Source organism: Lacerta agilis, chromosome 10 (assembly GCF_009819535.1).
Source record: "Lacerta agilis isolate rLacAgi1 chromosome 10, rLacAgi1.pri, whole genome shotgun sequence".
NCBI lineage: Eukaryota > Metazoa > Chordata > Lepidosauria > Squamata > Lacertidae > Lacerta > Lacerta agilis.
This window is the reverse complement of record NC_046321.1, coordinates 8,127-35,888: the sequence shown is the minus strand read 5'-3', so window position 1 is coordinate 35,888 and position 27,762 is coordinate 8,127. Positions and strand designations below refer to the sequence as shown.

The 27,762-nt window shown below is 41.1% G+C and overlaps 4 protein-coding genes across 4 annotated transcripts; 2 read left to right on the top strand and 2 right to left on the bottom strand.

Annotated features, from left to right (window-relative positions):
- On the top strand, positions 1-954 carry LOC117054406 (olfactory receptor 10R2-like). The gene has a single exon (XM_033163199.1). It carries the CDS (start codon positions 16-18, stop codon positions 937-939), a length of 924 nt encoding a protein of 307 aa, XP_033019090.1. The 5' UTR covers positions 1-15; the 3' UTR covers positions 940-954.
- A 9,797-nt stretch (positions 955-10,751) lies between these two features.
- On the top strand, positions 10,752-11,687 carry LOC117054017 (olfactory receptor 13H1-like). The gene has a single exon (XM_033162454.1). The coding sequence runs from the start codon at positions 10,752-10,754 to the stop codon at positions 11,685-11,687; it is 936 nt and encodes a 311-aa protein (XP_033018345.1).
- A 5,067-nt stretch (positions 11,688-16,754) lies between these two features.
- LOC117054016 (olfactory receptor 13H1-like) lies at positions 16,755-17,755 on the bottom strand. Its single transcript, XM_033162453.1, has one exon. The coding sequence runs from the start codon at positions 17,753-17,755 to the stop codon at positions 16,823-16,825; it is 933 nt and encodes a 310-aa protein (XP_033018344.1). The 3' UTR covers positions 16,755-16,822.
- A 6,478-nt stretch (positions 17,756-24,233) lies between these two features.
- On the bottom strand, positions 24,234-25,187 carry LOC117054379 (olfactory receptor 13H1-like). Its single transcript, XM_033163127.1, has one exon. It carries the CDS (start codon positions 25,182-25,184, stop codon positions 24,252-24,254), a length of 933 nt encoding a protein of 310 aa, XP_033019018.1. The 5' UTR covers positions 25,185-25,187; the 3' UTR covers positions 24,234-24,251.
- Between the last annotated feature and the right edge of the window lie 2,575 nt (positions 25,188-27,762).

Genomic DNA, 27,762 nt, shown 5'->3' with positions numbered 1-27,762 from the left:
TCTATCAACTGTAGCATGGTGACCGAGTTTGTCCTGTTGGGGTTCACTAGTCACCCAGGCTTGGCCCGACTGCTGTTTGCACTCTTCCTCCTGATGTATGCAGTGACCTTGGCAGGCAACGGGCTGATTATGACTGTGGTGTGGACTGATCCTCTCCTCCATACACCCATGTACCTCTTCCTGGGCAGCCTTTCATGCTCTGAGACAGCCTACACTTTGGTGGTTATACCACAAATGCTTTGTGACCTGCTGGCTCCCCATAGGCCCTTTCCCTTGGCATTGTGTGCTGCTCAGATGTTCTTCTTTGTGGCCTTAGGTGTGGCTGACTGTCTGCTGTTGACAGCCATGGCATGGGACCGCTATGTGGCCATCTGCCACCCACTACACTATGGTACCTTCATGAGCCAACGGATTTGTTGGGGCCTAGTGATGGGGTCTGTCTGTGGTGGTTTCATTCTTTCTTCCATCCTCACTGGAGTGATTTTCTCTTTGCCATTTTGTGCACCCAACCATATCCCCCATTTCTTCTGTGACATCCCTCCTGTGCTGAGCAGGATATGTCCTGGCTATGGAACTATTGAAGTTACTGTTACAGCCTTGGTTGCCATGATCCTCATCATCCCTTTCTCCTTCATCATGCTGTCTTACGGGTGCATTTTGATGGCTTCCCTGCACATGAGCTCAGCTCAGTACTGTCACAAGGCCTTCTCCACCTGTGGAGCCCACTTGACAGTGGTCTTTCTTCACTATGGCTGTGCCATCTTCTCATATGCCAGACCTAAAGGCAGCTATATAGAAGGCCAGGACCATATCCTTGCGGTGTCTTACACTGTTCTCATTCCCATGCTCAACCCTCTGATCTACACTCTAAGGAACAATGAAGTGAAGGGAGCACTTAGGAAGATGATGTGTCGGGGTTGCCTTCTTCCTAAGGGATAGATGAAAGGTTCTACTGAAAATGGACTCCAGATGGACAGTTCTGAATTTCCCTGCCCTGTCTATGTTTCACAGTTTTTGTGTTCAGTTCAGTTCCATTTCTATAATGTGCATTGTGAAGTAGTCTCCAAGTGCATTGGTTCGCAGAAATATGTATAATAATTCAGTGTTTCACAGATTGTATTTATAAGAACTAATGAAAGCCTGGCTGAGACACAGAACCTGCTCTGCTGTCACAGCCCAACTGGAGAAAAGAAAGATACAACTTGGTTCCAGTGTGAAGATGCCTCTATGACGATTCTTGGGGATCCAACTACTATTTTATCTTATTCATTCATCTGAAAAATGCATTAACCACTTCATGTTCTTAAAACATATAAAAACAGTGTAAAATGCTGTTCTGCTCTTTCCCAAAATTAACAGACAAAGCTAGGATCACCCCTCTGGCTGCTCACCTCCGATGCTTTTACAGAAAGGTGAGCAGGAGTATGTGGTTCCTAATGTGTGGTGAGCATGATACAGGGGTTATATTTCAAGAAATTTTTGTGCTTTTAATGCATAAACTGAATTTGGATGACTTTAACAAAGTCTGGAGGGAAATGGTTTATTTATTTATCACGATGGCCTGAAAACTTGCTTGAAATAAATAAGCTGTTACTGTACTGGTGTGGGGTTAAATGTGCAGATGACACCAAATTGGGAGGGGTGGCTAATACCCCAGAGGACAAGATCACACTTCAAAATGACCTTAATGGATTAGAGAACTGGGCCAAAGCAAACAAGATAAATTTTAACAGGGATAAATGTAAAGTACTACACTTGGGCAAAAATAAAAATAAAAATAAAAATAAAAGGCACAAATACAGGATGGGTGACACCTGGCTTGAGAGCAGTACATGTGAAAAGGATCTAGGAGTCTTGGTAGACCATCAACTTGACATGAGTAAACAGTGTGATTCAGCAGCTAAAAAAGCCAATGCAATTCTGGGCTGCATCAATAGGAGTATAGCATCTAGATCAAGGGAAGTAATAGTACCACTGTATTCCGGTCTGGTCAGACCTCACCTGGAATACTGTGTCCAGTTCTGGGCACCACAGTTCAAAAAGGATACTGACAAGCTGGAACGTGTCCAGAGGAGGGCAACCAAAATGGTCAAAGGCCTGGAAACGATGCCTTATGAGGAACGGCTTAGGGAGCTGGGTATGTTCAGCCTGGAGAAGAGAAGGTTAAGGGGTGATATGATAGCCATGTTCAAATATAGAAAAGGATGTCATATAGAGGAGGGAGAAAGGTTGTTTTCTGCAGCTCCAGAGAAACGGACACGGGGCAATGGATTCAAACTACAAGAAAGAAGATTCCACCTAAACATTAGGAAGAACTTCCTGACAGTAAGAGCTGTTTGACAGTGGAATTTGCTGGCAAGGAGTATGGTGGAGTCTCCTTATTTGGAGGTCTTTAAGCGGAGGCTTGACAGCCATCTGTCAGGAATGCTTTAATGGTGTTTCCTGCTTGGCAGGGGGTTAGACTGGATGGCCCTTGTGGTCTCTTCCAACTCTATGATTCTATGATTCTATGTGTGATTGTGTTTTACTATCTGTTTTTGATGATGTGTGTTCTAATGCCTTTGAGAACTGGTCTGATATTTTTCTACAGGGAAGCTGCTATCCTGTTGGTGGAGTGTTGGGCTATTACCTGGGAGACCAGGGTTCAAACCCCCTTCAGCCATGAAGCTCACTGGGTGACCTTAGGCCTTTCACCATCTCATAGTCTAACCATGTACACCACCTTGAGCTCTTGGGGGTGGGGGGAGGCGGCATATAAATAAAATAAATAAAAATAAAAATAAGCTTGTCTTAGTGGTGTTCTTGACAACTATCATCATACATTGCCTGGGTCTGGTGCTTGGTTACATGCTTCCAGGGCTCAAAGCCCAGTAAGAAGATGAGGGCTGAGGAGAGGACTTTTGGAACAAGTACTTCCCAAATACATCCCACTACCTCCTCTGCCTAGTTTTGTGAGGTGTAAGTGGTTGATACCATCTACTCCATGAAGCCCACAAGGCTCAAGGTAGAGTGAGACTCTAGAGGGAAACATAATTAAGATTAAAATGTTTTAAAACAGCCTTCCTCAGCCTGCTGCTCTCCAGCTATTTTGGACTACAACTCCCATCAGCCCTAGCCAGCATGGGTAAGAGTGAGAGCTGGAGGGAGATGCAGTCCAGCACCAACTGGGAGTGGATGTCATGTAGGTGAAAACTGTTTTGGGATGTTTCCAACGTCCCTCAGTTCTATGATATAAGCCACTTGGAACACTTTTGGTTGAAAAGTAGTTATATAAATATTCTAAACAAATAAATAGGTTACGGTTTTAATGTTTAATCATATACAAATACATGACAGTGCAGGAAAAAAAGAAAAATAGCCATAGAACATGCAGCGTAATTTTTTTAGATAGCATGTTGGACTTAGTCTCAAACTACACTGGGGAGACAGTGGAAGACAGGAGTGCCTGGCATGCTCTGGTCCATGGGGTCATGAAGAAGCGGACACGACTAAACAACTAAACAACAACAACACTGTAAGTGGAGCAGCATGATTGGGCTTTTAAAATTTTAATTGATACATGTTGCTTAAGGTAAAGGTAAAGGGACCCCTGACCATCAGGTCCAGTCGTGTCTGACTCTGGGGTTGCGGTGCTCATCTCGCTCTACAGGCCGAGGAAGCTGGCGTTTGTCCGCAGACAGCTTCCGGGTCATGTGGCCAGCATGACAAAGCCACTTCTGGTGAACCAGAGCAGCGTACAGAAACGCCGTTTACTTTCCCGCTGGAGTGGTCCCTATTTATTTACTTGCACTTTGACGTGCTTTCAAACTGCTAGGTGGGCAGGAGCTGGGACCGAGCAACGGGAGCTCACCAGACTCTTAAATGTCAGGTCTCTGCTCAGAGGGGATCATAATGTATACTTTAACACAATGGGGACAACAAAAGTAGGTGAGAAGAGCAAGTGGGAAGAATATGGGTGGTATTCAACTGTTACTCAGAGTAGACCCACTGAAATTAATGGACCTAACTTAGTCATGTCAAGTCACTTCTCTTTGCCGCTTGCTTTTGAAATTTAAGATTTCCAGGAAATTCTTTTTAATATTAACCAAATACCAACAAAGATTCATTGAAGATGTAACAGTTGGCATGTACAGATGAGCAGAGGAACTCACACAAAGGATGTGCAGATCAAGGTGAGATCTTAGGATACAAAAGCAACTTTGCTGGAAGGTGTATTTTATGGGTAAATGGACGTAGGTCAGTGACTCTAAAATAATGATTATTGTGATTTATATCCCCCTCCCTTTTCTCTGACAGGGACTCAAGGTGGCTTACAGATAAAATAGAAAGAACTAAAAGTATAGGGGGGAAGCAATTATTGTTGTTGTTCAGTCGTTCAGTCGTGTCCGACTCTTTGTGACCCCATGGACCAGAGCACGCCAGGCACGCCTATCCTTCACTGCCTCCTGCAGTTTGGCCAAACTCATGTTAGTAGCTTCGAGAACACTGTCCAACCATCTCATCCTCTGTCGTCCCCTTCTCCTTGTGCCCTCCATCTTTCCCAACATCAGGGTCTTTTCTAGGGAGTCTTCTCTTCTCATGAGGTGGCTAAAGTACTGGAGCCTCAACTTCAGGATCTGTCCTTCTAGTGAGCACTCAGGGCTGATTTCTTTGAGAATGGATAGGTTTGATCTTCTTGCAGTCCATGGGACTCTCAAGAGTCTCCTCCAGCACCATAATTCAAAAGCATCAATTCTTCGGCGATCAGCCTTCTTTATGGTCCAGCTCTCACTTCCATACATTACTACTGGGAAAACCATAGCTTTAACTATACGGACCTTTGTCGGCAAGGTGATGTCTTTGCTTTTTAAGATGTTGTCTAGGTTTGTCATTGCTTTTCTCCCAAGAAGCAGGCGTCTTCTAATTTCGTGACTGCTGTCACCATCTGCAGTGATCATGGAACCCAAGAAAGTGAAATCTCTCACTGCCTCCATTTCTTCCCCTTCTATTTGCCAGGAGGTGATGGGACCAGTGGCCATTATCTTAGTTTTTTTGATGTTGAGCTTCAGACCATATTTAGCGCTCTCCTCTTTCACCCTCATTAAAAGGTTCTTTAATTCCTCCTCACTTTCTGCCATCAGGGTAGTATCATCAGCATATCTGAGGTTGTTGATATTTTTTCCGGCAATCTTAATTCCGGTTTGGGATTCATCCAGTCCAGCCTTTCGCATGATGAATTCTGCATATAAGTTAAATAAGCAGGGAGACAATATACAGCCTTGTCGTACTCCTTTCCCAATTTTGAACCAATCAGTTGTTCCATATCCAGTTCTAACTGTAGCTTCTTGTCCCACATAGAGATTTCTCAGGAGACAAATGAGGTGATCCGGCACTCCCATTTCTCTAAGAACTTGCCATAGTTTGCTGTGGTCGACACAGTCAAATGCTTTTGCGTAGTCAATGAAGCAGAAGTAGATGTTTTTCTGGAACTCTCTAGCTTTCTCCATAATCCAGCGCATGTTTGCAATTTGGTCTCTGGTTCCTCTGCCCCTTCGAAATCCAGCTTGCACTTCTGGGAGTTCTCGGTCCACATACTGCTTAAGCCTGCCTTGTAGAATTTTAAGCATAACCTTGCTAGCGTGTGAAATGAGTGCAATTGTGCGGTGGTTGGAGCATTCTTTGGCACTGCCCTTCTTTGGGATTGGGATGTAGACTGATCTTCTCCAATCCTCTGGCCACTGCTGAGTTTTCCAAATTTGCTGGCATATTGAGTGTAGCACCTTAACAGCATCATCTTTTAAAATTTTAAATAGTTCAGCTGGAATATCATCACTTCCACTGGCCTTGTTGTTAGCGAGGCTTTCTAAGGCCCATTTGACTTCACTCTCCAGGATGTCTGGCTCAAGGTCAGCAACCACATTACCTGGGGTGTATGAGACCTCCATATCTTTCTGGTATAATTCTTCTGTGTATTCTTGCCACCTCTTCTTGATGTCTTCTGCTTCTGTTAGGTCCTTTCCACTTTTGTCCTTAATTGTGGTAATCTTTGTACGAAATGTTCCTTTCATATCTCCAATTTTCTTGAACAAATCTCTGGTTTTTCCCATTCTGTTATTTTCCTCTATTTCTTTGCATTGCTCGTTTAGAAAGGCCCTCTTGTCTCTCCTTGCTATTCGTTGGAAATCTGCATTCAATTTCCTGTATCTTTCACGATCTCCCTCGCATTTTGCTTGCCTTCTCTCCCCCGCTATTTGTAAGGCCTCATTGGACAGCCACTTTGCTTTCTTGCATTTCTTTTTCATTGGGATGGTTTTCGTTGCTGTCTCCTGTATAATGTTACGAGCCTCCATCCACAGTTCTTCAGGCACTCTATCCACCAAATCTAAATCCTTAAACCTGTTCTTCACTTCAACTGTGTATTCATAAGGAATTTGATTTAGATTGTATCTTACTGGCCCAGTGGTTTTTCCTACTTTCTTCAGTTTAAGCTGGAATTTTGCTATAAGAAGCTGATGATCTGAGCCACAGTCAGCTCCAGGTCTTGTTTTTGCTGAGTGTATAGAGCTTCTCCATCTTTGGCTGCAGAGAATATAATCAATCTGATTTCGATGTTGCCCATCTGGTGATGTCCATGTGTAGAGTCGTCTCTTGTGTTGTTGGAAAAGAGTGTTTGTGATGACCAGCTTGTTCTCTTGACAGAACTCTATTAGCCTTTGCCCTGCTTCATTTTGAACTCCAAGGCCAAACTTGCCAGTTGTTCCTTTTATCTCTTGACTCCCTACTTTAGCATTCCAATCCCCTATAATGAGAAGAACATCCTTCTTTGGTGTCATTTCTATAAGGTGTTGTAAGTCTTCATAGAATTGATCAATTTCAGTTTCTTCAGCACTGGTAGTTGGTGCATAAACTTGGATTACTGTGATGTTAAAAGGTCTGCCTTGGATTCGTATCGAGATCATTCTATCATTTTTGAAATTGCATCCCAGTACAGCTTTCGCCACTCTTTTGTTGACTATGAGGGCCACTCCATTTCTTTTACGGGATTCCTGCCCACAGTAGTAGATATGATAGTCATCCGAACTGAATTCGCCCATTCCTGTCCATTTTAGTTCACTGATGCCTAGGATGTCAATATTTATTCTTGCCATCTCATTTTTTACCACATCCAGCTTTCCAAGGTTCATGGTTCTTACATTCCAGGTTCCTATGCAATACTTTTCTTTACAGCATTGGACTTTCCTTTCGCTTCCAGGCATATCAGCAACTGTGCGTCCTTTCGGCTTTGGCCCAGCCGCTTCATCAGCTCTGGATCTACTTGTACTTGTCCTCCGCTCTTCCCCAGTAGCATGTTGGACGCCTTCCGACCTGAGGGGCTCATCTTCCAGCGTCATATCTTTTATATGCCTGTTGTCTTTGTCCATGGAGTTTTCTTGGCAGGGATACTGGAGTGGCTTGCCAGTTCCTACTCCAGGTGGATCACGTTTGGTCCAAACTCTCCACTATGACCTGTCCATCTTGACCTGTCCATAGCTTCCTGAGTAATTCAAGCCCCTTCGCCACGACAAGGCAGTGATCCATGAAGGGGAAGCAATTATTAAAAGCAATTAATTAAACATTAATAGAATTAAAGCTATAGATATATGTGATCTCTTAAAAGTTACAAGTAATTATAATAATTAAAAAAAACCTTGACTTTAGGGTTATAACTAGAGTCAGGGAAATCAGATTGTGTTTATGGCTGTTTGTAAGATAACGTGGTTGCCTGAGAGCCCCTTTTGGATGGCAAGGCCAGAGGATTCCTCCCCAGAGGTGGCAAGGGGCCAAAGGAGATCCCTCTCTAGCTCTCCAGGTATTTTTGTACCCATCCAGTCCCACCCAGTGTTTTACTGTCAGACTCTGCATAAAGAAAGAAATAGCCCAGAATTTTATGGGTGGGACTAAGCTGTACTCTCTTTGCATATAACTAACTTTTACAGAATAATGCTGGCGACAAGAAATAGAATTAACTGCTTCGTTGGCTCAGGCCTAGGAATTGTCTGGGCATGAGAGGGGCAATTGCTGGGCTTCACTCAAATCTCCCCAAGATAACAATGGTCTTTCGTGATTTTCCAATACAGTATCTTGGTCTCAAGTTACTCAAGGGGTTTAAATGTTGACAACAAAATGACACTTTGCTTTTATTTTAAAAAATGATTTGTTCTGTATTTTTATATGAATTCATATTGACTTTTTCTTTCCTGGTTCTGTCTTATGTAAACTGCTTAAATATTTCTTTTTACATATATTAACTGGTATAATTTATATAAATATGCCCAATTCCAATGTTATGACATGCCATTTTTTGTGTTCTGCTCTGTTACTGCTTTGTTGTATGCTGCTTTCAATGCCATATGGACAAAAACAGGTCTTTAAAAATCCATTCAAATAACTAAATAAATACCCCACACAAAGTTTGTTCTTAATTGCCCATCTGGGATATATTCTCAGAGGTATGAAGTCAGTATAGAAAACTTTTGAAATCTCTCAGGGATATAAAGACTCATGATAAATGAGTTTTCAAGTTTTAATTATAAAAATTGTTATTTTCTAGTCACACACAGAGATTGGATTTTATTCTGTTCAGATGGGGGTCTAGATTTGATGGTTCCTCGGGCCATAAAGACAAGAATTAACCAGTTGTGATCAGAAACTTGGTTGAGAAGACTGATTCAGCTTTCCATTGTTGCCATTTGAATTAGCAGAGATATTCTGGTCCCGCCCCCGCACAATATTGTTAACACAGCCTAATTAAGTCAGATGATATAAGAAGCGTTTTTGGTTTTTCATGCTTTTATCAAACACTTGCTGTTTCTTAGACTGGTGTCGCAACCAGAAAAGTGTTTTATTTATTCTTTAATTTAATCAAAACATTTGAAATCCCCTTGTCATGTTTGTGGGTTAGATCTTCTTATGTTCTTTTAGAACTATTCCTAAAGCTGCAATTATAGCACATTTACTTGGGAGGAATCCGCATTGTGGTTAATGGAACTTAATTTTAAGGAAATGTGTATGAGATTAGGCTGCACAAGGCTATTTGATTCAGCTCCATCAGGCAACCTACCGGTATTTTCCCTTTCAACAAATGTTATCCAACAGGACACCCCATAAGGTAATTATTTCAAGTTTCTTTTGTATGTATTTTACATTTTTTAGTCAAAAATTTAAACTGTAATATAGCAAGCTGACTCGATTGATTCCTTTAGGAGGACACCCATATTTTTTTCCTCATTAGAGATGTTCACCACCCTATTAATACCACACAATATCACACTATAGTCACACCCACAGCATACATTTAAAGTACCTGGCTATACCCCCCAAATTTGCACTTTCTGAATCAATATGAGAACTGAAGCACAGCCATCTTCCAGAACTTGCACTTATCCGAATTTTGTGGTGCAGTTCTCTAAGCAAGCAATGTTCACAAAAATGCATATATACAGTAGTACCTCTGGTTACATACTTAATTCGTTCCGGAGGTCCATTCTTAACCTGAAATTGTTCTTAACCTGAAACACCACTTTTGCTAATGGGGCCTCCCACTGCTGCCGCGCCGCTGCTGCCCGATTTCTGTTCTCATCCTGAAGCAAAGTTCTTAACCTGAGGTACTATTTCTGGGTTAGCGGAGTCTGTAACCTGGAGCGTCTGTAACCCAAGGTACCACTGCATTAGGAGAAAATGTATGTAAAATTGTAGCAGACATGTGGAGAACTGAATTTAAGATGGGGAAAAGGAGAACCTGAGAGCACCAAACATGACAATTCCTTCCATCTGTATTTGGATGTGACCCCTATGACTGCAAGAATTTTTGTGGCAGCAAATAAAACCTTAGAGAATGGTATGTCCACTGCCATATGTGGAGTACAACATAAAATAGGACCATTAACAAGATCACGTTAGTCAAATATCATGCTTGTTACATCTGATGGTACCGACATGTTTGGAGAGAAAGCAAGGAATGCTGCTCTAGGAGAAGGGTAATATAAAACAGCAAGGGAGTGGGACTCCTCATTCAGATGTTGTAGCCACTAAGGTGCTTCTTAGCACTTAACTCCTTTCTGGGTCACTTCAATTTGCAAGGAGCACTGGAAGTACGTTGGCACAGTTTACTTACAGTGGTGGCATAAATGCATGGCCTTTCTGCATATGGTTGGACATCAGCCCTAGCCAGGATGGTCAGGGATGATGGGAGTTGTAGTCCAGCAACATCTGGAGAGTCACAGATTTCCCTAGAACATTTAAATACACTGTATACATTATATTTGCATGCGGGGTGGATTTGTACCAACATTGTATGTAGCAGGATTGGGGTTTCATAGCCCTGCTCCAAGGATACATTTTCCACACAGAGTGTAACTTTCTTCACATAAAAATGTGTATATTAGGGAAAATTAGAGCCAAGATGCTGATGAAATTTCAACAAGGGCTTTTAAATAAATAAACAAAAAAACAAAAACAAATAAATCACAAACTAATGTTGATTTATGGAGAACTGAATGTAAAACTGAAAAGGTTTAGAAACAGTGAGAAATTGAAATTGAAATATTCATCCATCCCTAGTTCAAAGAAACGTGAAATATTTGATTATAAAACTATCATTTCACCATTGTAAAACTATCATTTCACCAACAATAATGGTAATGGGATTGAGTCACACGCCAATTAATATAGTTTGGGGGCATCTTTACTATCCCAGCAGATAATTCCACATCTTGGGAAGGATTTACAACGCCATGGTTCCTGAAGATGATAATGAAACAACACCAGAGATCTTCCTACTGACTGGGCTCTCCAGCCAGCCACTTGTGCGCCTGGCGCTCTTTGTCGTCTTCCTCTTCCTCTATCTAATGACTCTCATTGGGAATAGCCTTATTGTCCTCTTGATCATAGCAGATCCTCACCTCCACACCCCCATGTATTTCTTTCTAGGCAACCTCTCCCTTCTTGACATCTGCTATACTACCAGCACAGTCCCACAGATGCTGGCCCACAGCTTCACGGATAGGCCCACTATCTCCAATGCCAGATGTTTTGCCCAGATGTGCATCTCGCTCTTCCTTGGGACAACGGAATGCATACTGTTGGCTGTCATGGCTTATGACCGCTTTGTGGCGATATGCATGCCACTCCACTATACGCTGATCATGAACAGAAGGCTGTGTGGCTGCCTGGCTGTCTCCTCATGGGTCTTGGCCTCCCTGTTGACCCTTGTACCATCCTTCACCATGAAGATCAAACTATGTGGGAACAATGTCATCAACCATTTTGCATGTGAAGTTCAGGCTGTTGTGAAACTAGCATGTTCTGATATCTCAGCCAACACAGGTTTCTCACTCGGCAGCAGTGTTTTCACTCTCTTAGTACCCTTTGCTTTCATTTTGCTGACTTATGTTCGCATTTGTCTGGCAGTGCTGAGGATTCGCTCAGCTGAGCGTTGGAGCAAGGCTCTTTCTACCTGTGGCTCCCATCTTACAGTGGTTGGGATCTTTTATGGCACAGCTATGGCCATGTACTTAAGGTCGCCAGGCAGATCTTCCAACCAGGACAAATTTGTTGCTGTCTTCTATGCAGTGCTCACTCCAATGCTGAACCCTCTGATCTATAGTTTGAGGAACAAGGATGTGAAAGGAGCCTTGTGGAGGGTAATGGGCAGGAAAATGGATCCCTAAATATATCTGAATACACCTCTTGAGTGCCTGAATTCTCTTTTGAAATTCCTTTAATGTAATACTTTGTATTTTATAAATAAAATTTGTAGAAATGGTTCAGTTTTTAGAATGCTTATCTCTTTTTTTGTATTTCATCTTTTTAAAATCTTATCACAGACACTGCTTTTGTAGCCTTAGGTTGTGGTGTGGTTTATAAATTTGTAAAATGAACATAAACAAATAAGCTCCCGTCATTTCTCACCAGGGGCCATGCAGAGTGGGGTGAGGAGGAACTGCCATTTAAGGACCTAAGAAGGTCAGTAGGGAAGGAGGTGGTCTTTCAGATATCTGGGGCCTAAATCAGTTAGGGCTTTAATGTGAACACCTTGAATGGGGCTCAGAAACAAACTGGCAATCAGTACAGCGGTTTTAAAACAGGGGTTATATGCCAGTCAATGGAGTATTACTAATCCCCTCTGAGGCAAAGACCAGGTTGAGGGTAAGCCCAGCTACACGTGTTGTATGTACCATCAATGCCCTGAGTCAGCCACATGGTTGTCATGGAGGCCATGAAGTCCTGAAGCAGCCCATTTGAGGCATCCTTGACATGGCTATTGAAGCCCCCAACAGCACTGTGTGAGGCTTATCCAGTATTTCTGGCACAGGCGCATAATGGCCACAAGAATGACACAGGAGATGGTCATTGGGTTGAATTTGTCACTTTGCATTTCTTAGTGCAGAAAGTATTGATCTGATGTGTAGAGATCTTTCCTATTCTACTTAACTCAAGAGGGTTCATGAAGCCACTGGAAGCTTCTCTGTATGAAAGAAGCAAGCAGAAGGTTCATGATGTTTGCGTTATTCCTTCAAAGAAGCTGAGTACGGCTGGCTTAAACTGGTTCTGTTATCTCTTTCTGTCGAGGTCATGTTGACTATAATAATAAGGCCAGAAAAAGCCTGGGTTTCACTTTTTCCCCCTTTTTTAATTTTAAAATACTTTATTTTATTGTTCATCAATACAATTCACATGTTACAAACAAGACATACACAACATATAGACATTCTTTCTAGACATCTTAAAAAAACAAACACTCCACCATACTCTTCCTTGCATCCTTGCATCTACTACCTTTTCCCACCACCTATCAACACCCCACACCCCACCCTGTGCTTGACTTCCAATCAACTCAGCTGCAATTCCTTTCCATTTATCCTTTTTCTTTCTTTTAACACACTATTATTCCAATTTCTTATTTATTTACAATTCCCCTTTGTTGTCCAACTTGCTTAATATCCAGTAGTCATAATGGAACTTGTTTGTTATAATAGGAGATCTAACTTTTCAACATAATTTTGCAAATACCCTCTAAACGCTTTCCAGTCTTTGTCCGTCCTTTCTCTTGTGGTCCTTCCAATTTATTCCATTGTTTTGGACATATTGTGATATTCTAGAAGTTTGGCAAGCCATTCTGTTTTTGTTGGAATTACCCCACTTTTCCAGTTTTTCGCTATCAGTAACCTTGCGGCTACTGTTGCATATAAATATAATGTTTCATTTTCTTCCTTTAAGCTGCCTGGCACTATTCCCAATAGGAAACCTTCTGGTGTTTTTCTAAAAGAGTATCTAAACATTTTTTTTCATCTCGTTGTATACAGTTTCCCAAAATCGAACTATATTTGGGCAATTCCACCATATATGCATCATGGTGCCTTTTCCTGTGTTGCATCACCAGCAGACATCTCCGCAGTTTTCATTCATTTTGGCTATTTTTTCCGGTGTTAAATACCATCTATGTTGTATTTTTAAATAGTTTTCTTTCAATATGTTACATCTAGTAAAATTCATATCTTCTTTCCATAATTTTTCCCATTGTTCTAACAATGTTTTTCCCAATATCTTGTGCCCATTTAATCATAGATGCTTTAACTAATTTGTCCTTTGTTTCCCACTCTAATAACAAATTATATAAATTAGATATATTTTTTGATGTTTCTTGTATTAAATAATTGCTAAATTTAGAATTTTCTTTTCCCCCCTATTTTTTTAATCTTTTTGTAATCTATATTTAATTTGGGTGTACTGGAACCAATCTGTAATGTGTGCTTTAATTTCTGCATAATCTTTTAGCTTTAATACACCATTTTCTTCCTCTAATATGTCTTTATAAGTAACACAATTTTCTTTCATATTCCATTTTTTCACTGCAACAATCTCTGCCGGCGATGCCCACCATGGGGTTTTGGGCTCTAGGATTCTTTTGTGTTTTTCCCAAATTTTATATATAGGCTTTCTAATTATATGCCCTAGGAAGCCTTTATGCACTTTAGCTTTTTCATCAACTAGATAGGCATGCCATCCAAATCTCGTCTCCACTCCTTCTAGATCCAATACGTCTGAATCGTCTAATTTAATCGATTCTTTTAGCCAGGTCAGACCCACCGCATCATGATATAATTCTAAATCGGGGAGGCTAAATCCTCCTCTTTCTTTCTTATCAATCATAATTTTGTACTTTATTCTTGGTTTTTTCCCTGACCAAATAAATTTTGCCAAATCCTTTTTCCAATTTTTCTCCACCTAATATTGGGATACATTGAAATAACTTCACTTTCTATCTCTCTTTCCTTCTGGTGTAGTGTTCTGTATATAGTATGCTTAGTGTTGAGGTTTTAGTCTTATTATAAGTGATTGTAAGTTTAAGTTAAGTCTGCTGCAACCAGATTTCTTTGGAATCCTGCAATGTGTTTAAGTTTTTACTCTGCTAGCTACGCATTGGAATCTACTCTGGATCGATACTGAGTAGACTTTCAATGACAGAATTAAGCCGCAACTTTATTGATTACAGGAAACAGTAGGTTTGACTATGGCATTCGGCATGTATCCAGCATCAGGCAGCCCACCTGCTACCTGATAAGAACCTTTTAGAAGATAAGCTTTATTTTACTAGTCCAAGGCCATGACAAAACCATACAGACACCATCAAAGAAATAAATATCTATAAATCTATATAACCACATATATATATATATATAAGAACCTCTGCCTAAACCATGAGAATCATAAAATGCAAGACTTCCAGTCAGATGGTGACAGCGGCAGCAGCCCCAATTGAGTCTCCAATTTTATAGTTAAGCTTTATTGTTTTATGGACTGGTTTTAGTGTTTTATTGTTTTCTTGCTTAATTTTACTGTTTTACTGCTCTGCCACTGTGTTTGCCTGTTGTTTTGCAGATGTTAATGCCTTCACTGCAACTCAATTGTTTATGACTTAAGGTCTCACTGCCAAGTTATTTGCTGACATACCTGCGAAACTATTGCAGGATTATTGTGCCTCTACTGCTTGTTGACTGCTTGCCTAATTTAACAACAGCAAAGACACCAATTTTGGTTTAGCAGCTAACCATTACTCCACATAATCTGGAATTTTGCTGCCCTATATAAGAACAGTGTTTGTTCCCTAATATGATCAAAAGGAGGAAAAGGATTGCTTCATCACAGAGCTTGAGTAATCTGCCCAATTCAAAACAAGCAGATTAGATGACTTCATTGTAGGACACCTTCCCTCTAATCTGGGAATACTGATATCCAATAGGTTTATACTCCTGGCAGAGTAATGGGCAACTTAAGAAGAGAACATTGAAGCTGCTAGTTACCATGAAGACTTGTTGATTCAGCTCCCATGGACAAGCCAATACCTTTTGAATATGAAGCAGAACTACTGTCTGAGTTGTGCCTATTAAGTGTGCTAACACTACAATCTATCAGCACTAAACAGGAAAAGGTATTGAACTGATCGTCCAAACTAGTGTCATGGGCCTCAAGGAGAGACATGGATTCCTGATAGGAAACTGGTGGGGTCGAACTTGGGCTGGGGAGTAACCCCCCAACATGGATTGGATGCACAGGCTGCCATTGGGAGGGGTGTTTTGGTCCATTGGTGCCCCAGTGGACTCCCAGACAGTCACCCCTCCTGGACCCCTCTAACAGGACCCTGTGGTTAAGTATCAAGCCCAATGCCTTATTTGCCAAAGTTGTGAAAGTTGATATGAGGTAGGCAAAAACCTGCAAGCTGGCCTATTTGCTTGCAGGAGAAAATTCCCCCCGGCCCTGGATATGGCGACCGAATAAACCATAGCAAGGCCCATAGACAACGTGCCCACTTCCCCTCCACACATGGACGGGCCCTTAATGACTAGGTGGGTTGGTGGAAATATCCCACAAGGATCGGCCAAAAGGATGCCTCACACCTGGCCGCCCTCTTAAGTAGGGTAGGGGCAGGCTGCTTGCAGTCCCCAAGCCCCTGCCTCCGATTGGCTAAGTGGGCACTGCCCACTGTTCCCTGGGAGCCTGATGCGGCTGGAGGTGGACAGCACCAGCCAGTTACCGGTAACTTTGTAACATACATGGGAAACAGAATCTGGAGATTTGGAAGATCTAAGTCAATCATTCCAAATCAATTAGAGAAATAAAAATAGATCTATCAAACTGGGAAAGTTTAAATTTCTCAGGGGTAGGAAGAAGGTCTTTTATAAATACTAAATATATTCTGTTTCTAATAATATTATATTAAACATTGAATGAATATTGAATGAAAAACAGTAATATCTTAAGTTTTTGATGGGCATGCAGGAAACTCATGATTACATCAAAAACATTCTGTCAACAAATATCAGGTGGTTTGATATTTCCTAACATAAAATGCTATTACAACACAGGCATGCTCAGAATATAAAAAATGGTTTGCAAAATTTGCTGTCAACAAAAATAAAACAAAATGGTTCATCTGCTGAAATAAAAAAAATCCCTATGGCATAAAAATAGAACATACAATTACTTAATGAAACTCTATCACTCAAAGCATTTATATGATTTGGAAAAGGTTTCAAAGTAAGTCAAGTCCAGAGCTGTCACCTCTTGCTGCAGTTATGCAGCAATTCTGGATGTAGATGTTGGGGGAAAACACTTCTAGGGGTCATAAATCTCTGGGAGGGAAACTGGCTAACAGAACTTAGAGCTATAATGGAACGGGCTGGTTAAATGTCATTTTCAAATAAAATATGGATGAAGGACATCGTTTTCCTTCGAGTATCTTCAGATCAGACCTATGCTAATAAAAGTCATTGAAAGCTATGGCCTTTTCATAATGTTTTGATACTTATTCTGATATTTTCCTTCCAACCAGTTTCCAAAAGGCACCCTTCACATCCCTGTTTCTCAGGCTATATATCAAAGGGTTAAGCATAGGAGTCAAAGCTCCGTACATTAGAGATATGAGCTTGTCCTTTTCAGAAACCAATTTCCCTTGTGGCCTCAAGTACATGATCATGATTGTACCATAGAAGACACTGACGACAGCAAGGTGAGAGCTGCAGGTGGAAAAGGCTTTCTTGCGACCCTGTGCTGAACGGATGCGCAGTACAGCCAGTCCTATGCGCCCGTATGTCACAACTATGAAACCAAACGGAGGTATTAGGAGAAAAAGGCTGGAAATATGCATAAATAACTCACTGATATGTGTATCTGAGCAAGCCAATTTGAGGAATGACTGTAACTCACATGCAAAGTGGTTGATGATGTGTTGGCCACAAAAGTCACTAGGTTGCAACAGGACTGTGACCAGGGTGTTGAGGAAGGAAAGTGTTACAGAGACAGCCACCAGGGCTATGCAAACTCTCCAGCTCATGATTTGCATGTAGTATAAGGGTTGGCATATAGCTGCCAAGCGGTCATATGCCATGATGGCCAGGATGATGCATTCTGTTGCGACAACTAACAAACCAATGTACATCTGCATCAGGCATCTGGAGAAGGAAATTGTGGGCATGTAAATGAAGCAGTTGACCAAGATATCTGGAAGTGCATTGTTAGTAAGGATAAGGTCAAGTGAGGAGAGGACACAAAGAAAGAAATACATGGGAGTATGAAGGTCAGGATCCTTTATACTCAGCAGGATAATAAGTCCATTGCCAAGTACACTAATGAGGTAGGCAATCAAGAGGAACCAAAAAAATACAGCCTGAGCTCTGGGGTTTTCCGAAAATCCGATTAAGATGAACTCAGTCACTACAGTCTCATTTGCAGCAGCCATAACATTTTCCTGCAGGGTGAAAAGAATGAAGTGTTTAGAACTATGTCACAGCGGGAGGTATGTGATTTTGGTCATCCCTAAAAAACTGCTCTATCCAAGACAGAAAACAGAGCAGAGACAAATGTATGGACCATGGGTGCTTTGCTTTGCTTTGAGTTTTGAAGATATCTGCTGTGTGTTGTTTTTCAATTTTTGGTGCTATTTTTATGGTATATTGCACTGAAAAACTTTCGTAGAAGACAAGATGATAACTATGACTACTACTACAACTACTACTTAATAATAATTTCCTGAAATTCAAAACCCAGAACACCCAGATATCCATTCCTTCTTCAGTAGATACTCTGTCCACAAAAATAAATTATTGTGAAAGTCATAAACTCATCCACAAATATCTGAGCATGTGTTTAAAGGACAGAAAAACCAAACAAACCACCCACAGTGGAAATGCTTTGTCTCCACTATCAGTCAGAAGTTGTAAACTTGTAGTTTTAAGTATAGGTGGCTCATTTCCCAAAATTTATTTTAATACAAATTTATCCCAACCTTTCAGTTCTCGTTAGTCAGCTAATCAAGAAAATAAAGAAAGAAGAATTAAGATAGGATTGCCATCTCAATTGTAGGTAGTCACACAAACCAGCTTGACTTGCTGGGGCTGATGGGAATTGTAGTTTAGCGGCATCTGGAGGGCCAAGTGTTCCCTGTCCCTGCTATAGAGCTACTGAATCTGAACTACAGCTGTAGCATTTACATGCAGAAATGCTTACTCCCAAAGCCCTGAATAGTGATGACTCTGATTCTTCATCAGGCCAAGTGTTCGAAACAGTATTGAGAAGTCAAAGCATGGTCTTAGGGTGGGTCATAAAAAATTTTTTTTTCTTAATTGTACCATATAATTTTTTCATGTAAATTATCAACATGTTTTATCTTAAATAAATAAATATTGCAGAAAATAATACTATGCAACTATTATTGCTCTACATAAAACCTAAAATTTATGTTTATTAGTTCACAATTTAACATACTGAGAATTAAATGAGTCAAATTCATATGTTTTTATCACTCGTGGTGAGGCAAAATTTCAATTTGTAGGAGCAGGGTCTAAATATTAACCAATTTGTCCCAAATTTGAAATTTAACTATGTTTATACCATACGCCTGAGATAGGATCAAGGGAGGAAACATTTTCGATTTTTTTTTTATGACCCACCCTAAGGTCATCCCCTTTTCACTAAAATGCTTACCTGGTGGTACTTCTCCTACTGTTGATCTGACTGAGGTTTCTAACAATATGCTCTCCAAAATACATCACAGAGCCAGAACACAAAGAAGTTGTAGCGGGAAAGTTGGTGTTAAGAGAGGGATGTTTGTTTTTAAGGTCAGGGAAATGAACTGAAATCTAGTTCACTTCTGTGTAAACTGAAAAGAGTCCTGCTTAGCCCTTGAGATAAAGAAGGTACAGTACTGGTAAGTATTTTGCTCTCATTTTCTTTCCTATTTTTGGAAGCTGCATTTGTATTACAGGTCCTTCTGGAGTAAGTAAGGTGAGCCCAGAGGTGAATCCCACAAGGAATGGTATGTAATTGAACCCAGGGGGAACATACTTCACATTTACATTTTGGACTTTACTATTATTTCATAGTCTAAATAAAACTATATTATGAACACTGTAGGAAGGAGGGAAATTATAAGGTCAGCATCATCAACATATTAGCAGCATAAATTTACTTTTCTTCTGCCTCACTATTCTTTCCTCCAGTCTTTAATTTGATGAGTTTGGCCAAACTGCGGGAGGCAGTGAAGGATAGGCATGCCTGGCGTGCTCTGGTCCATGGGTTCACGAAGAGTCGGATACGACTGAACGACTGAACAACAACAACAACAAATGCCCCTCACAAGCATACAATTCCTTTAAGAATCATTGACAAAATACAGAATCAGAGGATATATCGGCTTCAGCATTAGAGGTTAAATAAAGAGAGGATATAAGAGGTTGTTTAGGTAATATGCTATATAGTTTGTTAGAATAGGTTAAAAATTGAGGTATGGATGCAAGATTTAGTTTATGTGTGTTAAACAAGATTTTACAATGTTACAAAGTTACTGAAAGAAGATTAGAAATAAAAACGCAGAAGAGAGGAGGTGAGGAAGTCCATTAATTAAGTTCAGAAATAAGTTTAAGACAGTTAAGTTGATGTTTTTATTGTAGCTGTATTGTCAGGTAATGTATCTGTTTTCTTTTTTGTTTTGTTTGTGTTTCGTATGTTGAATTGTAGTTTATATGTATGTTTGTAGTATTTGTTTTTCTTTGGTATCTGTCAAAATACCAATAAATTCTTCAAAATACAGTTTTTTAAATGTATGTATAGTTTTATTTTTTTATTCTATCATAAGGTAGATAATCATAAACAAAAGTAATTATGGCTTCATTATAAGGATTATACAACCAACAAAGGAAACAAGTAAAAGAGAGAAATATCACATAAGATCTGTCTGGCCTCTAGGCCCTGTGTCTTTCCATGGGATTATTCTTTCTTCTTTTAAATACTTTTTATTAAATTTTATAAGAAAAAGAAACATAAAAACAAACAAAATGATCACAGCCTTCATAAACATTGTTGGGTGACTTCCCCCGGCCCCCCCCCAATCTGAATTTCATTACATATCATTCTAAAAGACAGCTCTATAAAAAGAAAAATATAGCAAATTAACCTATGCATTCCATAAAACTTAAACTAAATTCTAAATCTACACCGAAAGCTTATATTAACTTCCCTAAGGTACATTAAATATTGCAATATTTCTTCAAATACCGTCTCTTCTGACTGTTCGCGGATCCTCCCAGTCATTTTGGCAAGCTCCATCAAGTCCATCATCTTAATCTGCCAATCATCTATAGTAGGTATATCTTGAGTTTTCCTGTTCTTAGCCAGTAGTATCCTCGCTGCAGTTATGGCATACAGAAAGAATGTAAAGTCCTTCTTGGGGATTTCTCCCCCTACTATCCCAAGTAACAAGGCTTCTGGTTTTTTTTAAATAAAGGTGCCTCTCAACACTTTTTTCATCTCATTATAAATCTTTTCCCAGAAGTCTTTAACTTTCTGGCACATCCACCACATGTGATAAAACACATACTGGTGGAATTTTCTTATTTCATACAATACAGCCAACAGTTCTTTCTCTATTTGAGCATAATTCTGCTCTGCCATAGTAAGTGCCTGGGATGCATGACATATTGGCCTCCCTTCTTGAAGGAGGCATGCACCCAAACCATTCTTTGAAGCATCTGCTTGAACCACCAGTGGCTTAGATGCATCAAAATATTGAAGCACAGGTGCCCGACACAGTTGCTGTTTTACCATTTCAAAAGACTTCTGATATTCGGGCATCCATTGAAACAACACATTCTTTTTTAATAAATTCCTCAAAGGTGCCGTCAATTCTGCCTCTCTTGGAATATATTTTGATAAGTACTGCACAGACCCCAAAAATCTAAGCACACCTTGCCTGTCCTGCGGGGAAGGCATTTCTTGAATCGCTTTAACCTTCTCCTCATCAACTTTGACACCTTGAGCAGTTATTATATGCCCCATGTATTTTACTGAATCCACTTTAAATTGGATTTTCTCGTTATTAAACTTGATATTTTTAGCCCTTGCTGTTTCAAACACCTTACGCAATATTTGGTCATGTTCCTGAGAAGTTTCTGCTGCAATAATCATATCATCTGCTATCATGTGCACTCCTTTTATGTGCCCAAATGTCTCTTCATTTTTTTGTTGGAAAACCTCACTAGATGATTTCAGCCCAAATGGCATACGATTAAAACAATATCTTCCCCACGGAGTATTAAATGTGCACAGCAATGCTGACTTCTCATCTAACTTCACTTGCCAATAACCATCCTTTTCATCCACTATTGTGAAGAATCTTTTACCAGCTAAAGAGCTTAATACATCATCAATTGTGGGAATAGTATAATGCTGTCTACTAATTGCCTTGTTTAAATCACGAGGATCAAGACATACACGCAGTTTTCCATTTTTCCCCCAGTAATCACCAAACTGCTCACCCACTCAGTAGGGCACTCTACTTTGGAGATTACTTCAGCTGTTTCCATCTGGCATAAAGTCTCTTTCAGTCTATCTAAAATTCCATAAGGCACTTTTCTGCAAGCATGAATTACAGGGGGAACACTAGGGTTCACTTCTATATGGTAAGAGCCTTCAAATTCTCCCAGCCCCTCAAAGACATCAGAGTACATTGTCACTAACTGCTCTTTTGACACCAATTCAGGTAGTTGCACATTATCAACTCTACATACCAAATTCAAAGCCTCACAAGCCACCCTTCCCAATAGTGGAGTGGTTGATATATCAGTAACATAAAATAACAGTTCCAAACTCCTTTTAGTGGTGCAGGTCTCAAGAGCGATTGTGCCCAAAGGCACTACGTGTCCCTCCATAGGCCATCAATGTTGTCTTTGTCTTGGCCAGACTCTTCTGCCCTGGGACCTTGTCATATATTTCAACTGGGAGAACATTTCCCTCAGCTCCAGTGTCAAGCTTAAATTGCACTTTTAACCCTCTCAAAAAAATGTCCGCAAACCATCCTGGAGGCTGAGATAGTACTCCTATAAACAGGCTGTGTTAGTCCATATCATGAACTTGGCACCTTCTTTGATCTTTAGTGACTCCAGTTGCAGATGCCTTACACATAACTGGCAAAATGGTTTTTCTTGCCACACTTATGACAAACTTTTCCTAACGCCAGACACTTCTGAAACTTATGTGTACTCCCACACTGAAAACATCCTTTATGTCCACCATAGTCTTGTCTCTGCCCCAAATGGGAGTTCACATTCCCAAGAGTCTGTACTGGGACTTTGAAGTTCTCTTTTATCTCTGCCGTTTCATCAAGCTGTTTCGCCATAGTAGACATCTCACTGAGCTGGTTTGCTGTTATTTGTACTATTTGGCAAATCTCTACAGCCTTTTCGAGAGTAAGGTCAGACTCCTTTAACAACTTCTGCTGCAACCTCTCCGGTGCACTAAAAACAAGCTTATCTCTGACCAACTCATTAAATGCCGAACCAAACTCACATCTGCCAGCTCTTAATTTAAGTTCAGTTACAAAGCGTTCAACAGTGACCCCCACCTTCCAAGGATGATTACAAAAAGAATACCTTTCAAATATCACATTTTTTCATGGAGTGCAGTACTTTTGAAATTCTTCCAGAACTTCATCCACAGTCTGTGTTTCGTCATCAGGAAAACTAAATGTCTCATAAATCTGTACCGCCTCTTCTCCCACACAATTCAACTAAACAGCAACCTGCCTTTTTGCTGAAAAGCGGTCAGCTCCAGACGCCATCAAATACACATGAAAAGCTTGCTCCCATCGTCTCCAATTCTCTGCCAGGTTTTCTTGGAGCACAAGAGGACACGGGGGTCAAAAAGAATCCATCTTCTGACACCATGTAATGTCTCTGAGAAAACCCTGGACTTCAGCAATGAGGAAACAACGCTGCCAAAGCAGTCTTTACTAAGCTGCAGCCATTGTTTATTAAAGAATCATACACAGCGACGACATCCCCCACAAGGAGGGAATAAAACACTAAAATGAATGAATGGGAGGGGAACAGATTACAACTAAAATACCTGTATCCCAGCTAATAGGATTCAGGTGTACACAATGAGATTCCACATTTAAAGACACATACATGTGGGAGGAGTAAAGATGCCAGGGAATTCCAATAAGAACAGAAACGAGACTGAAAACATTCCTCAGGACAGACAACATTGGTCGCATTGGAATATTTTGTTCAACAAAAGGGCAACTTCACACTGTTCCTCCTCAACTGGCTTTCTCCTATACTGAATATGTATATCTCTTTTTTCATGTATGCCTAAGTGTGGAAGGCATAGTTAAGCTGGGAGGCTTTCCATAGAGCAGCAGAGGTGTCTGCCTGGTTGTCAGACTTGAGAACCTTCACAATTTTAATCACAGAAATTACTTAGGTTGAACAGGAAAGGTTAATTTGTTTCAAGTGACTCTACTGTTGTTCAGTCGTTCAGTCGAAGTGACTCTACAGAGGGTGTAATTTGTCTCACTGAGAGAGCCAGCATGGTGTAGTGGTTAAGAGCAGTGGACTTGTAATCTGGTGAACTGGGTTTGCTTCCCCACTCCTCCACATGCAGCTGCTGGGTGACCTTGAGCTAGTCACACTTCTTTGAAGTCTCTCAGCCTCACTCACCTCAACGACTTATTGTTGTGGGGAGGAAGGAAGATTGTTAGCCACTTTGATACTCCTTAGGGTCGTGATAAAGTGGGATATCAAATCCAAACTTCCCCTCCTCCTCCTCCTCCTCCTCCTCCTCCTCCTCTTCCTCTTCTTCTTCTTCTTCTTCTTCTTCTTCTTCTTCTTCTTCTTCTTCACCACAACTTCCTCTTGTTATCAGAAATTGCCCACTATCAAATGCAATCCATTTGATACTTATTCTGATATTTTTCTTCTAGCCAGTTTCCAAAAGGCACCCTTCACATCCCTGTTTCTTAGGCTGTAGATCAGAGGGTTGAGCATAGGTGTGAAAGCTCCATATGCTACAGATATGAGCTTGTCCCTCTCAGAAACCAATTTCCCTTGTGGCCTCAAGTACATGATCATGATTGTGCCATAGAAGACACTGACAACAGCAAGGTGAGAGCTGCAGGTGGAAAAGGCTTTCTTGCGACCCTGTGCTGAATGGATGCGCAGTACAGCCAGGCCTATGCGCCCGTATGTCACAACTATGAAACCAAAGGGAGGTATTAAAATAGAGATGCTGGCCACTTGCATAAAAAGCTCACTAGCATGAATATCAGAGCAAGACAGTTTGAGGAACGACTCCAGCTCACATGCAAAATGATTGATGACATTTTGGCCACAGAAGTCAGTAGGCCGCAACAGTGCATTGATCAGAGTTATCAGGAGAGGAAAGCCCACAGATGCAGCCACGAGGCAAAGGCAAAATTTCCAGCTCATTATCTTCGTGTAGTGCAAGGGCTGGCATATAGCCACAAAGCGGTCATATGCCATGAGCGCAAGCAGGACACACTCAGTGGAGACAAGTAATAGACCAATGTACATCTGGGACAGGCATCTGGAGAAGGAAATTGTAGGCCTGTAAATGAAGCAGTTGACCAAGACCTCTGGAACTGTATTGCTGATGAGGGCGATGTCTATAAAAGACAGAGCACACAGAAAGAAATACATGGGGGTATGAAGCCTGGGGTCCATAATGATTAGCATGATAATGAGGCCATTACCAAGAAAGCTAGTGAGGTAGACTACCAAGAGGAAGAAGAAGAAGAAGGTTTGAGCTCTGGGGTATTCAGATAACCCAATCAAGATGAACTCTGTCACCATAGTCTCATTTGCAGGTCCCATGGCATTCTGTGATTGGTATCGCCTGCAGGGAAGAGAGGTCAATGTGTTTAGAAGCACAGACAGAGGTTTCTCTAAGAAGCACCCACCCCCTTGTAATCCAGCATAGAGCCAGGCATGCCCAAGCTAACAGGCTGCTTTCCAACTCATTTATGCACAATTAAATCCCATGGAAATCAGTCAGTGCTGCTGTTGGTTTCATAACTTATTATATTAGGGTTGCCATATTTCAAGAAATATGGGCACAAAAAATTCTTGAGATTTTTTAGGGCAATCGCCCGATAGCCCCACCACCACCGCCAAGCAAAAGCTGGAGCCCGGGTCACCTGTGCCCCCACCAAAGCCTGAACTAGAGCACACACACTCCACACATTTTTTAAAACCCCAAATCCAGGACATTTACTGTAAAATGTAAAATTTCCCCCTGGATGGGCATGTAGGACCCCGAAAAGAGGACATGTCCAGGAATTCCTGGACGTATGGCAACCCTATATTATAACTGACCTGCCTTCCCAGCAGCACAGTTCCCACAGTTACCACTTCTGGGAGGGGCAAATCAGTGGGGAGGTCTGCAAACACTAGGGTCACCATATTTCAAAAACTTCTGAAATGGGATGCCCTATGTCTGGATTTCCAAGGCCATTGCAGATTTCCACCTGGATGCTGTTTGTTGTTGTTGTTGTTGTTCAGTCGTTCAGTCGTGTCCGACTCTTCGTGACCCCATGGACCAGAGCACGCCAGGCACGCCTATCCTTCACTGCCTCTCGCAGTTTGGCCAAACTCATGTTAGTAGCTTCGAGAACACTGTCCAACCATCTCATCCTCTGTCGTCCCCTTCTCCTTGTGCCCTCCATCTTTCCCAACATCAGGGTCTTTTCTAGGGAGTCTTCTCTTCTCATGAGGTGGCCAAAGTACTGGAGCCTCAACTTCAGGATCTGTCCCTCTAGTGAGCACTCAGGGCTGATTTCTTTGAGAATGGATAGGTTTGATCTTCTTGCAGTCCACGGGACTCTCAAGAGTCTCCTCCAGCACCATAATTCAAAAGCATCAATTCTTCGGCGATCAGCCTTCTTTATGGTCCAGCTCTCACTTCCGTACATTACTACTGGGAAGACCATAGCTTTAACTATACGGACCTTTGTCGGCAAGGTGATGTCTTTGCTTTTTAAGATGCTGTCTAGGTTTGTCATTGCTTTTCTCCCAAGAAGCAGGCGTCTTCTAATTTCATGACTGCTGTCACCATCTGCAGTGATCATGGAACCCAAGAAAGTGAAATCTCTCACTGCCTCCATTTCTTCCCCTTCTATTTGCCAGGAGGTGATGGGACCAGTGGCCATGATCTTAGTTTTTTTGATGTTGAGCTTCAGACCATATCTTGCGCTTTCCTCTTTCACCCTCATTAAAAGGTTCTTTAATTCCTCCTCACTTTCTGCCATCAAGGTAGTATCATCAGCATATCTGAGGTTGTTGATATTTTTTCCGGCAATCTTAATTCCGGTTTGGGATTCATCCAGTCCAGCCTTTCGCATGATGAATTCTGCATATAAGTTAAATAAGCAGGGAGACAATATACAGCCTTGTCGTACTCCTTTCCCAATTTTGAACCAATCAGTTGTTCCATATCCAGTTCTAACTGTAGCTTCTTGTCCCACATAGAGATTTCTCAGGAGACAAATGAGGTGATCCGGCACTCCCATTTCTTTAAGAACTTGCCATAGTTTGCTGTGGTCGACACAGTCAAATGCTTTTGCGTAGTCAATGAAGCAGAAGTAGATGCTGTTTACGAGGGCCAAATACCAGTTATGTCCAGGAAATTCCAGATGTATGGCAACTCTAGCAAACACAATGAGGGAGCCAATCCTGCCCTCCCAGTGCTGCATGTGCATTGCACTGAGCACCCTTGCCACCTCTCCCTCTCGCTCCTGGTAAGCACCAGTAACCCAACTGCCAAGAGGTCAGGGAAGATCCCCTTGAACAGCCCTGCCATCTGCTATGGAGAATGAAGTTGCAGATGTATGAAACCCCAGAAAGCCACTTTACTGAGGCAGATTGGTCAATGGTCTGACTCAATACAGTAAAGCAGCTTTCTATGTACCTAAGGAACACTGAGGGTCATGGAAAGGGGAGTCATTGTTAAACAGAAGTTGCTAGCTTTACACAGAATTGGGCAAGAGCAAAAATTGTATATTGGGCAAGAATTGGGCAAGAGCAAAAAGTGCTGATAAAATGGCTACAAAAAATAAAATAAAAATTTAATTCCACAGAAAACATCAACATACAATTGAAATGTGAATAAAATTATTGAAACACAGTGATGTGTATCTGTCTAGAATGATGCCTATATATCAACCCGATGGGGCAAACAATGACTAGAGACCAATTGTGTTTTTGACACTCACCCCAGGGGTCTTCCTCAGTGGTCAAGGCCACTTGTATTTATTCCAGGCCAGCTCCCCCTGTTGTCTATATACTGTAAATTGGCCAAGTGGCTAACTATTGATGACCAATTGCATTACAAATTCAATACATTTGTTTTTATAATTTCTAATGAGACTGAGAACCTTATTCTGATAAACTAAGA

Bases quoted from the DNA above. Each gene is read 5' to 3' on its own strand.
- LOC117054406 (XM_033163199.1), top strand. From the start codon at position 16: ATGGTGACCGAGTTTGTCCTGTTGGGGTTCACTAGTCACCCAGGCTTG.
- LOC117054017 (XM_033162454.1), top strand. From the start codon at position 10,752: ATGGTTCCTGAAGATGATAATGAAACAACACCAGAGATCTTCCTACTG.
- LOC117054016 (XM_033162453.1), bottom strand. From the start codon at position 17,755: ATGGCTGCTGCAAATGAGACTGTAGTGACTGAGTTCATCTTAATCGGA.
- LOC117054379 (XM_033163127.1), bottom strand. From the start codon at position 25,184: ATGGGACCTGCAAATGAGACTATGGTGACAGAGTTCATCTTGATTGGG.